The following is a 12,011-nucleotide window of genomic DNA, read 5'->3' as shown; positions in this document are numbered from 1 at the left end:
GAAAATAACAAATTGTATTTGTGTCAACTGAGTTACCTTTTACAAAAACGCCTCTCAACGAAGTGTGTTATTTCCAGATCACATGACCTGCTGAACATGATGTCATTTCCTCCTGAAGAAAACACTGGCAAGACTCCAAGACATGTTCCTTCTCCTCTTTCTTAGTTATTTAATATAAAGTAGTGTGTGAGTCAAGTGTGTATTTATCACACTCTTTTGCAAGATCTCGCAAAACTGTTTACATTAAGAGCAATGTTCTTGGGGTCATCCATGCTCAGAGCAGGAACAAAACAGACATGACAATAGAGTGGGAGAAGTTTATTGAGTTTTATTTGACCTGGGCCTAAAATACAAAGATATTAAAGCAGTGGCTGGCAGTAGACATGGGTTTGATGTTAGTGAGAGACATCTAAAAAGATTCTTCAGTGAGAGAGGACTGTCTCGCTGCAAAGTGCATTTGGATCTTGCGGTCCTGGTTGATTTCATTAAGAACCAAATGGACAGCTTCACGGGTATAGATGGATGTATGTGAAATGCAGAGAATGAGGACTATGGGTGAGGGAAGAGGATGTGACATTGGTATTAAAGGAACTGTACATCCATCTATACCCATGAAACTCCCAATCTATTGTCGTGTCTGTTTTGTTTCCGTTCTGAGCATGAATGACCCAGAAGAACATTGCTTTTAATGGGCCCTTTTCCACCGCAGGAACTTTTGCAGGAACTTTGAGCATTACCCTGAAATTTCAAAGACCCAGGTGCGTTTGCACCAACAATTACCCGGGTAAATAACTTTCCCCAGGCCCCCTACTTTCCCTGAAGAAGTTCTTGGTAGGGAGGTAGTACTTTCCAGATTACCAGGAGCTCTTAGGGGTGGGGCTGTGTGCTGCAGAACACTGAGTGGTGGACTACACTGACAGCGTTTCTGCATTCCATTCACCCACGCAATTTAATTCATTCATTTAATTTCCACAAGCTTTGTATTTTGATAATTTGTAAAAGTGACCAAAAGAAAAGCTACAACAAGTGGACGAACAACGAAGTCCAGGATCTTTTGAGCGTTTTTGCAGAGGAGGAAATTCAGACAGACTTTGAAACACAGACACGAAATGATTGAGGTTCGAGTAAAAGCTGTCGGAGCCAAATACATGTAAGACACAAGCCTAAAAGAAATATGAGAAAAGCCAAAGAAACTTATGCAGAATTAAAAGAAACTGAAGGACCACAACGGTCGCAGTGGATCCGACTGTCGAACAAACCAATGTTATGTGTATGACAGAAATATTCACTGTTTAGTTGGTTCCATGCTGTAACAGTAGTCAGCAGCACATCAGCTGTTTAGTCAAAAGTCCGGTTAACCTAATGCTAACTGGTCAACAGTCTGACACTAAACCTAAATCAGAGAACTGGATGTATTTGTGTTGTCGCTGTGAGCGGAACACTGATTTATTCTGTATGTTTGTGATTTCCACCTGAAATGGACTGGACGGACTCGCCTCTTTCTCCGAACCTGCGGCTCGTTTGTGTCCTGGTCCAACATCTACTGCTGTTTACAATGGTTCAGGAAAGACATTTGACATGTCACATCACGCTGGTAGGAATCTGTCATCATGTGTTCTATTGTTCATTTTTGCATTTTTATTACTTTTCATGTAGGAAAGTGAAAGAGGGAGCGGGACCATGGAGTTCCAGACCTGCTGTCCTGGACCAGCTGGTCCAGACCCTGGTGTAGAAGCCTGAACCTTTCACACGTTTATTTCCCTTTTAATCTCAAGGCACCTTGGTTTTTTAATTTTGCACCTTTTGCTTTGTTTCAATTTTTAATTAAAAAAAAAAAAAAAAAAAAATCTAACCTAATATTGTCTGTTCATTTACAAGGCATCAAAATATAAGTGGAGTATAAGTACTTTTAAAAGTAATATGCAGTCAAATTAAATGCAGGCATTTGAGTAAATCTGTCTGACTTTAGGGTTGAACCTGGACTATATCTGTAAAACAACAGAAATGAAACAGAACCATCCATCACACTTAAAGTTCGATGTGATTTAGTTTAAGGAATGAGAAGTTGAAAATATATGTTCTACCATTTTTAAATAGAAATTATTGATTCAACAACCAGTAAAATGTTAAACCCAAACCGTCCACTTACAGCACTGTGTCATTGTATTGAACTAGAGCTTAGTTTGTGAATGTACATGAACTGTCCTGCAGTTTCGTTTACTGCTCCCCCATACATCATCAACCTGATCTGAATAAATTACCCTGAACTTTGGGGTGTGATGGAAACGCAATTACCAGGAATTCTTTTACCCATATAAGTTCCTGGTAATAAAGTTCCTGGGCTTTTGGTGGAAAAGGGCCTAATGTAAACAGTTCCGCAAGATCTTGCAAAAGTTCGTCTTTTTTAAAATTTATTTATTTTTCCACTCGTCATTTTTTCCCCCTCCAATACCCCTTAGCTTACATGTGTCTGTGAGAGAAAACAGTCCATTTTTCAAAACAATAAAGTATGACATTAGATTGTGACATAGAGAACATTTCTCAGTTATGACTCAAAAGGTGACCTGTTTACCTTGATACACTGGTGTTGATGGACCACAGGAATGCGTGGGTTGTCCGTGTGTATATTAAGCATTGAACATAATTATAATCATATTATGGCGGCTTTGTTTATTACTTACAAGTCTGGCAAATCTTAAAATAAAACTGTCACTCTGATATTTAAGTATCTTGATATTTAGGTGTTACATGTAATTCCAGGACAAGCGTCCCCAGTAGGAAGATCATAAAGTTCCCTCTTTGTCCTGAAGGCAGCTGTAGTCTACACACACAAACACACAAAAACACTGAAGTCACATCCGTAAACAAAGACGTCCCACGTGAAGCCTTGGGGAGCGTACCATTTCAGAGAAGGGTAGTTACACTTAGAGTATCATTTTACAATACCATAATACCTTCTATTCGCCGAATGTTGCAATTCAGTAATTATACATATCTACTTAATATGAATAGGCTAGATTAAAAAAACTCTAATCCTTGATCGTAAAGCTGAACTGTGTGTTTGCACGGATGTCCTCCACCTCCTGCCGTGTGAAATAGTCTCGCCTGTGTCTCCTCTCAGAGCTCAGAGACGAAGGACCTTTAAACAGACTTACCAACACAGGACGGCAGCGGCGAACCTTCAGCCCATACCTGAGCTATTTTTGTCGTCAGTCTCCTTTACCGGAGACTCGAAAGAGGTAAAACACACCTTTGTTAGCATCTCACATCCCTTATGTATTTTGAAGTTATTCAGCTGGCTTTGTTGGTAACTTTATCGCAATTCATGTGTAGCTTTGTTGCGGAGCGGAAACTTCAGGTTAAGTGGTCGGATGTGGAAACGAGTATGACATTTGGAGCACAAATTCTCACAGTTCCGTAAAAACGACCAGTTAATGTTTTACTTTGTGGCTGCTGTATTTACATCGTTTGTTCATGTAACAAGGACGGCATGATCTTTAAATGTGTCAACAACGACAGAGGAGTCTGTGACAGCGAGGCTTAAACCACCTCTGCAAGTAGTAGAATATATACATGTGTTCAGTGAATTTGTTTTGTTTTGTGATCTGCATTTGACACAGGTGTTAAATGCACTGTCTTGCATTTGCACGGAGTTGTTGTTTTGGTCTGTACTGGTGCAGATCACGTGTACGTACTTCTTACGCGTGTGTGGATATTTTTTTATCCATGTGCACAGCCATGTAACCAAAGAGTTTCCATATAGGGATGACGGACAAGGAACTGCGACCAATAAGGATCGTCTCTGCGTGCTTAGTCCCACCTCCCTGATCCACTGCTTTGTTTACATTATACTGCAGTGAAATCTGGACATCAGACGGCTGTCTTTGTTCTGCAGAGTTATAGTATTATGATGTACAGTCTGTGTCCACTCAGTTTGTGGATTATGTTCACGTGTCATTCATCCTATGCATTCTCCTAAGAAATATGAAGACAAAATGCTAAAAATTCAGTTGCTGGTTGACATACTGGTTGTACAACAGAGACTGCATTTCAGATGAATGAAGCAAGGCATGCAGAATGTACACATCAGTGAAACTATCTATGTCATGTTGTCGTACCTTGGATTATAGGCCTGTTTTTAAAAATAGTACAGTACATTTTATTCTGCCTAACATTCTGACTGCTTAAAGAGGATTTCTTTCAATGAAGCGGCAGATGACAGAGTAGATTTAATCCGTAATCAGTTTTGTGGACTGCATTGCTCTAGATAATCTCTACAAATTGGCTGGCTGTGACCTAGCTGTGAAGTCTAGCAGATGATGTAATGAATGAAGTTCTATGGGCCCAGCAGGGGTACAGGAAGTCACACACTCTCTTTGTGCACCCTCACCCCCTGAGCTATCTTTAAACTGAAGGATCAGCAAGGGAGTGTGCATTCATTTTTGGCAGCAGATAAGTGAGACCAGGGACAGGAACACCCAAGGGTCATCCTGCCTGTACTGTATGTCTTAGATAATTTTAGAAAGGCAAGGCTTTTTTGGTAGTATGTTTTTACAGTTGTCAAGGTATGTTTCAGAGTTTTATCCAGATATGTGTGTGTTTGTAATTGACACTGTACACACATTTCTGAGTGACAGCTCCCTCAGTGTTTTTACCTTGAATTTCTGAAAACATTTAGTTAGATTTTCTGTGTTTGTATAACAGCTATGTATTTCTTTTCTTATGCTAATATATCATGTTTGCATTCAGAGATCGGTGTAACAGGATCGCACTGACAGTTGAGAAGCTGTCTGTTGTCCTTTGTTGCCCTGGAGACAATTGATCTCAGATAGGCCTGGACCCAGTGTCTCTTTTATCCTCAGAGAACACTAGATTTTTTGTTAATAACAGGTGTGAAGTAACTAAGTAGTAACCCTTTGTTACCGTACATGAGTACAGTTTTCAGGTATCTGCAGCTTAATCAGGTAAATAATGTGTGTACTTTTATACCTAAATATGGAAAAGGGTCTTTTCAACCTCTATACCAACAAACATGCACAGAACATAAAGGTCTTTTGCCAAAATAGTTCATGTACCTTCAGGAGTTTGATAAGATGTTGATACAATGTAGCAAGGCTGTTATCTTTGTTTCCATGGTGACTGACCCACCAGCTGTTGTGTGTGACTGGTGTTTTTGTTGCACTCTGTTAACTGCCTAAACAAGTGAATGAATGCCTTTTATCAGTCACTGGTGTCACATGTTCTTTCCTTCTGACTCACACATATGGAAAGTTGGTACTGCTTACCGCGATTCTGTGAAAGTCAAAAATACTAAACTAAAGAACTGATCAACATTTTTAATTTTTAAAAATGGTTTCTGTTTCCTAAAGGAGTAGTAAAATCCCTTTTACTCATTATTTTGCAACTTGTTGAACTGAATCATTGTGTCACAAAGGTGGTAAAAGGAGTGGACTCAAATGCACAGTGCTGAAGGGAAAAAACGGTTTTATTAACACAAATCAAAACTTAAACAAGGGATAAACAAAAAACCTGGGTTGTAGTTAGAGTCTGTAGGAGTGGGTTGAATGTCCAGGTTATGGTGCAGGTGAAGAGGACAGTGGACCAGTGCCGCATGACTGCAGGACCAAGCCTTAAATAAGATTAATGATGATGCTCTGCAGCCGTGTGGTGCACAACAAGTGGGTCTGATAATGGATGAAATGAGAGGGAGGAGTCGGTGGTAACACCGGCACAGACCGGGACAATCATCTATTATCTGAAGTATTTTATTCAGCACTGTAAGAATTTCCACTTTTCTTCTGCAGCTGAAATCCAAGATGCCTCAAAATGATGAGCGACCTGTGTCTACATCCAGTGGTGAAGACCAAGGCAGTGATGTGGAATCATCATCTGAGCGCTGTGATAGCATGACATCAACCAGTGACCTGGACTGCACCCGTGAAAGTTTCACCAGTGACTGCTCCAGCAAACATTGCACACCTTCCTGTGAGTTTTCCCTATTTACCCCTTTTCTGCTTTCTGTATACACCAACTAGATAACATTTGAGTTACTGCTCTCTTGTTTTTGTAGTATTTTCTGGTGTGTATATGCAGTAATACTGTTTAAAAGGGCAGCATTTGTGAAGTTATGCCATTAGTAGTATTTAGTTGTTTTACTTCAGCAATCCTGTCTTAATACAACCCTCCAGTCTAGTTTAAGCTCTTTCTTGTTTTCTTATGAAACAACTTTTTCAAAATATGATTCCCACAGCAAGCCCACCTAAAACCATAACCCTGGATGAAGTCATGGAATCTACCAGAGACCTATTCAATCTCAGCCTTGGGCACGAGATTACTGTGAATCCCAACCTCCGTTTTGAGCCACACAGCCCACCTCAGGGCAGGTAAAGCTGCACTATTTCCATACATCATGATAACACTCATTATTTCTCTGTTCAGCAAAATTTTTGTTGATTGTCAATGCATTTGAATTTGGTAGAAGGCTCCTTACAGTATTTTGACTTGTATGTATAGTACATCTATACATATACTTCATAAAAATAAATGAGCGGAAAAAAAAAAAACACAGTGATTTATGTACTTTTTTTCTCAGTTTATTTAAGGTAGTGAGAGATACCCTTCACAAAGCCTACTGGGATATCCTGGAGTCTGAACTGAACGATGACCCACCTGAATATGAACATGCCATCAAACTACTGGAGGAAATCAAAGAGGTCAGCTTTGCCAATCTCACTGTTTATTGCTTCTGTAAACGTGATTTCATTTGCGTAACCTTATAAAATAAAGCAATATTTTATTCATGTTTGTCTGTCTTGAATTTTTCTCACTGGACAGATTTTGCTGTCATTCCTCAACCCGGGTGCCAACCGGATGCGGACTCAGATCATGGAGGTGCTGGACATCGACCTAATTCGTCAGCAGGCTGACAATGATGCTGTAGACATACAAGGCCTTGCTTCATACATTATCAATACCATGGGCAAAATGTGTGCACCAGTAAGGGATGAGGAAATCAAGAATCTCCGGGAAAGCACAGATAACACGGTGACACTGTTCAGGTATGCTGATATGGCCTGCAGCAACTGTAAAATCTTTGGTTGTCTCTTCACAGCTTCTGTCTAATTATTACTTAGCAAGTCAACAGAAACATGTCTGTACATGTAGTTATCACGATGAGACCAAATCTGTATTACCACAGACAACATTATTGTAGCACTGACTGTGTTCAATAATGACAGTTTAAACTGTGTTCCCTGTAACAGAGAATAAATTAAGTTTATGAATTGTCTTTGTTAACTGTTAAATCAGTTCTCTTTTTCCTACACATCAGGGAGATCTTCCGTGTGCTGGACTTGATGAAGGCAGATGTGGTAAACTTCAAAATTGATCAAATGAGGACTGTAATGCAGAAGGAGGGTGTTGAGTATGAAAGGGCAACGTTCCAACGCATCCTGGACAGTACACCAGGTAAGTGAACAAGAACATGCTTTTCTGTGTCGTATTTGGTAGGTTTACCATTTTGGTGGTGTAGAGATCATTTCAAAATGCGTAATCTGCCACATTATAAAAGGCATAGTGAATATTTATCGTGAGAAATTTGTTGTTAAACCATATAACTGAAAATATTGTTGCATCATATATATATTCTTTCCTTATGAACAATTCATGACTTTAAATTTTTTTTTCTTCTGTCCACAAGAGCTCAACAGAGAATGGTTCAAAAACAGTTTTCTTTCCTAAAATTACATGTTGTATCTGTGTAGTATCAATAAACAACAACGATAACTTGCATTTCATAGGGTATCAGTGGGGTTTGTTTGTCTATGGCTTTCAAGTTTCATATTCAATCTTCTTCAGATGGTTTGAACAAGACCACCTCATGGATCAAATCAACAATAGAGGAGCTTCAGTCGGCTGCCATCCTCACAGAGCCGACTGAAGGTCAGGGGAAAGGACAACCAGCTGTGCTCGGGCCCTTTCAGATCCTAAATACTGCCTTCCTTCGTATCCTCACATGGGACTACAATAAAAACATACTACCTGAGGTAATTCTGTGTGTGTGTGTGTGTGTGTGTGTATTTCTCGCCTTTCCAAACTTCACTCCCAGAATATAGTAGGAAAGAAAATGTCCCTTAGTTCCAAAAATATTTTCTGTAAGTCTTTTGTCTTTTTTGTCATCTGTTAGACCCTGGCGACAGATGAGGCACGTTTTCAAGAGATTCAGGTGCAGCTCCAGAAGTGTCAGGCAGTGAATGAGGTGCTGCTCATTGTCTACAACACCGTTGGAGGACCTATCCAGGGTCTGGCTTCCCTGTCTGATCGTCTTAAGAGGATGACCACAGTGTTGCTGGATGGGATGCACAGACCGTGAGTTTTCTTTTCACAAGTTTATTTAAAACCCAATAGGTTATAGGCAGGGCCAGATTAACACGTAATTGTACCCTGGGCAACAATATTCAAGGGCCCCATCATCACAACCCCAGGATCCCTATAATCTGGCAAAATACAGAATAAGTTCCAGGAATATATGTAAATATACCCCATACTTCAATATCTAACTATCATCAAATGCATTTTGATGTACAAATGTGTAAATTCTCGTAGAACTACAAGTGCACCACTATAGCCTCTTGTCAAGGCCACTCACTTGCATATGATGATATAAAAACAAAACACATTAGCATCAGTATAATCTAAAATTTATCCACTACATTAGAAAGAGAGGGAAGTGTCCTCCATTTTCACAAAAAATAAATAAGAAACCATTTCCAAAGTATCCAGTATTTATTTAAGAACACTTTTTGCAGACAGTTTCATTTATAAGCAAAAGATAACCAGACATTTTTGTTATGCCCGAGCTACCCAGGGCCCTTCAGAGGTCGCGGGCCCCCGGGCAATTGCCCAGTTGCCCATATGGTTAATCCGGGCTTGGTTATAGGAGTACAGATATCCACATTTGTGCTGAGTTAGTACACATGTTCAGTATATTGTTATACCCTCCTGCGCCCCAGAAGGCGGGGATATAATGGTGATACCAGGAAGTCCATCCCTCCTTCCGTCTGGCTCTACAAGATTTTTGTCCATCCCATTTCTGACACTATTCACCCGATTCTTTTCAAATTTCACACACATGTTCTTTACATGTGCCTTTCTCTAATTATTGCATTTTGTATTTATTTTTGAAAAGTTTTTAAAAAGATTGAAAGTTAAATCTCAAAATGAATCTCTTGGAAGGCAGCATATCACTGAACAGGAGGGGCAAAGTGTTGTGCGACTGGGCGAAGGTATTAGTAAGCTCTGCTTACTTTTTCATTTGATATAGTTTTGAAATTACAGTTTTTCTTTTCAGTCTGTCAGTTTGGGTTTCTATTTCAGTTTAGTTTAAGTCTTGGGTGTACACATAAGTGGTTTTATTTTTGTTTTGAGAACTTGACTAGTTTTGACTAGATTTGTTTTTTGGTTTACTTCCTTCATTATTATGAGAAAAATCTTGATTCTTAGTCAAAACCATTGTTATTGATGGTTCCATACAGTGTAAACCCACTTGATTCTTGAAGACCATGAACCATTATCATTGCTCAATACAGAGCAGACTTTGGTAATAAGCTGCTGGAGATACCTCAAAAGCAAACCTGTAGTCTAAAATGAATAACACTTTAAACTGCTGTTTAGTTTTAATTGTGTTATAATGTTCCTTGTAGCTTTTATATACTCTTCATTATCTCAAAAACTTGCTTTTTCTATTCAGTTAATTAAATAGCTGCTCTTTTTTTTATTTTAGTCTTAGTTTTCATTAATAACAAATTAATCTGGGGACAAGAGCTAAAATTGGAAATGAACTTGATCTGTTTTTATTTTACCTAGGAACTTTAACCCACAAGAGGCACTAGAGGGCGTCAGTTCCCAGATCTGCTGTGAGCTCAACAAGTCTCTGACAGAGAGGAGCTACCCTCCGCTGACCCCGGCACTGCAGGGCACCCTTAAAGGCCAGATCACCAACATCACACGGAAGGACAATCCCATCCGCATTCTAGTTGGTAAGAAGACACAAGCAGGAATGACTCTGTTCTCATGTTTACTTGGATGAAGGATGTGCATTAGTGTAAGAAGACTGTTCACAATTTAAATCAAATGTAGAGGTGATTATGTATTTAAAAGCCTTCTAAGGATTCTTTTTTATTGACCCTTTTTTCATTCACTTAATTTCTTTGCAGAGGATCGTGTGCAGCAGTACTTCATGATGCTCATCAATGATCCCAAGCCCCAGACTAAACTTGAACATGTACCTGCTGGTCTGGCGATCATCAAGCATGAGCTTATGTTATTGGCTGAGAAGTTCCTGTCTCTGGTCAACTACAACAAGACTGTCTATGGACCTTTTTATGCCTCTATCATCAGGAAACTGATTTTTAGCAACAGCCCACCAGCAAAAAACCCTTCTCAGGACACCCCTCGGGACACTGTTGCCTCCAAATAAATCAAAATCCAACAATTATTATGTCTAAGGAGTTTTTGGCCACTGGACATTGGTGGACTTGAGGAACTATGAAAATAGCTTTGCAGTGCTACTGCTTTGCATAGCCACTATACTCTAGTAGTTGCAGTTGCATTGAACACATTACAAATGTAGTTTTTATGGCTACACTCAGCAGTAAAGTACATGCTGTCACAAGGCCCTATGCTCAGAACACGCATAGCTTTGAACCATCAAACCAGTGTTACAGTGATCTATTTCTTAACCTAATGGTGATCCTTACATTTTTAATGTTAAAACTATCAAACTTTGTAAAAAGGGCAAAAGGACAGAACATTGTGTCTTATGTGTGTATACAGAAAGCTTTTATGACAAAGAGGAAGATTACTCAACCCTATATATTTAGAATAGTGTTTCAGAGTCTTTGCATATTATTTATCTTCATTGAATGTGGAGTTTTATTCAGTTAACAACACCATTTAATTATTGTAAAACTGTACCAGTAGCAGTCATTATCTTTGAAACTAATGCAAAAAAAATGAGACAGTCCATTTCCTGTGGCATTTTAGTCTCTCCATTCCCTTTAACTTTTTCATCAGTAACGTTACAAATTTTTTTATTCTGACTGATATTGTTTAACAGAAAAATGGAAGTAAAAATAAAAGATCTGTTGTAGATTTTACTGGACTTGAAGACATAATGGTCATCTGCATGAGCAGTTTGTGGAGGTTTGTTGCTTTTAGTTTTTACTTGAGTAAGTTGTTGGAGTATTTGCTCCCATGTTGTATGTTTTATAAGTCTACTATTTTCTGCCAGTGGAATACTTGTTTATTAATTTAGTTTCTATGTTTGCTACATTGTGAGGTACTGTAATCTTTACAGTTTGGCTGTATGGGTTCAATCCATGAGAAAACAAAAGGTGCTCAACTGAAAAGATTTTGCTTATTTGTCCAAAATTTCCAGTGGACCCAAAGATGCACAAAAAGAAGCAGTTATGTACTTTGTCAAAGGTTTACACAAAATGTTGTATGCTGTTATACTAGTTTTATGTACTACCATTAATATAATAAAATTTGTAAAAAAAAAAAAAAAAAAAAAAAATTGCATAATTTAGAAGTTGTTGATTTATTGACTTATTGATTTATTCTTGAGGACAACTCATTTGACGTCCTAAAGAATGACATTTGGGTTATGTCGAAACACAGTATGCATTAGATCCTCAATACTAGAAACTATTTACACTATGTCTTCTTATACTTCATGTCGAATTGTAAAGCATGTTAAAGTACCTGTATAAGCAAAATCAGAGGAGCTGGGGAAAACACAGGTGGAGGGACACAGAGGCAAACCAAAAACAGTGGGCTGGAGTTCACAGTGACGAGATGCAAAGACGTCTGATTCGAGTAGTATCTCCTGGCAGATGGTGGTGGTCTGATCAGGCTTATATGGTGGAAGATGAGGACAAGTGGAGGCAGGTGTAGCTCATCAGCCTGCCTCCTCACACACTTGCAGGGGGAGAAATACAAAAGGAGGGGAA

General features: G+C 39.0%; 1 protein-coding gene across 1 annotated transcript; it reads left to right on the top strand.

Moving 5' to 3' along the window:
• The first annotated feature begins 3,113 nt into the window (after positions 1-3,113).
• On the top strand, positions 3,114-11,550 carry tcp11l2 (t-complex 11, testis-specific-like 2). The gene is made up of 10 exons (XM_030149344.1): positions 3,114-3,239; positions 5,805-5,985; positions 6,251-6,383; positions 6,593-6,713; positions 6,835-7,058; positions 7,331-7,467; positions 7,858-8,045; positions 8,186-8,367; positions 9,865-10,037; positions 10,215-11,550. The coding sequence occupies exons 2-10, from the start codon at positions 5,817-5,819 to the stop codon at positions 10,475-10,477; spliced, it is 1,590 nt and encodes a 529-aa protein (XP_030005204.1). The 5' UTR covers positions 3,114-3,239; positions 5,805-5,816; the 3' UTR covers positions 10,478-11,550.
• The last annotated feature ends 461 nt before the right edge of the window (positions 11,551-12,011 follow it).

This window comes from Sphaeramia orbicularis, chromosome 12, assembly GCF_902148855.1.
Source record: "Sphaeramia orbicularis chromosome 12, fSphaOr1.1, whole genome shotgun sequence".
Lineage (NCBI taxonomy): Eukaryota > Metazoa > Chordata > Actinopteri > Kurtiformes > Apogonidae > Sphaeramia > Sphaeramia orbicularis.
The sequence above is the reverse complement of the archived record's forward strand: the minus strand, read 5'-3'. Positions and strand labels throughout refer to the sequence as shown.

Bases quoted from the DNA above. Each gene is read 5' to 3' on its own strand.
- tcp11l2 (XM_030149344.1), top strand. From the start codon at position 5,817: ATGCCTCAAAATGATGAGCGACCTGTGTCTACATCCAGTGGTGAAGAC. The intron at 5,986-6,250 runs GTGAGTTTTCCC...TGATTCCCACAG, and splicing joins CAAACATTGCACACCTTCCT to CAAGCCCACCTAAAACCATA. The intron at 10,038-10,214 runs GTAAGAAGACAC...ATTTCTTTGCAG, and splicing joins TCCCATCCGCATTCTAGTTG to AGGATCGTGTGCAGCAGTAC.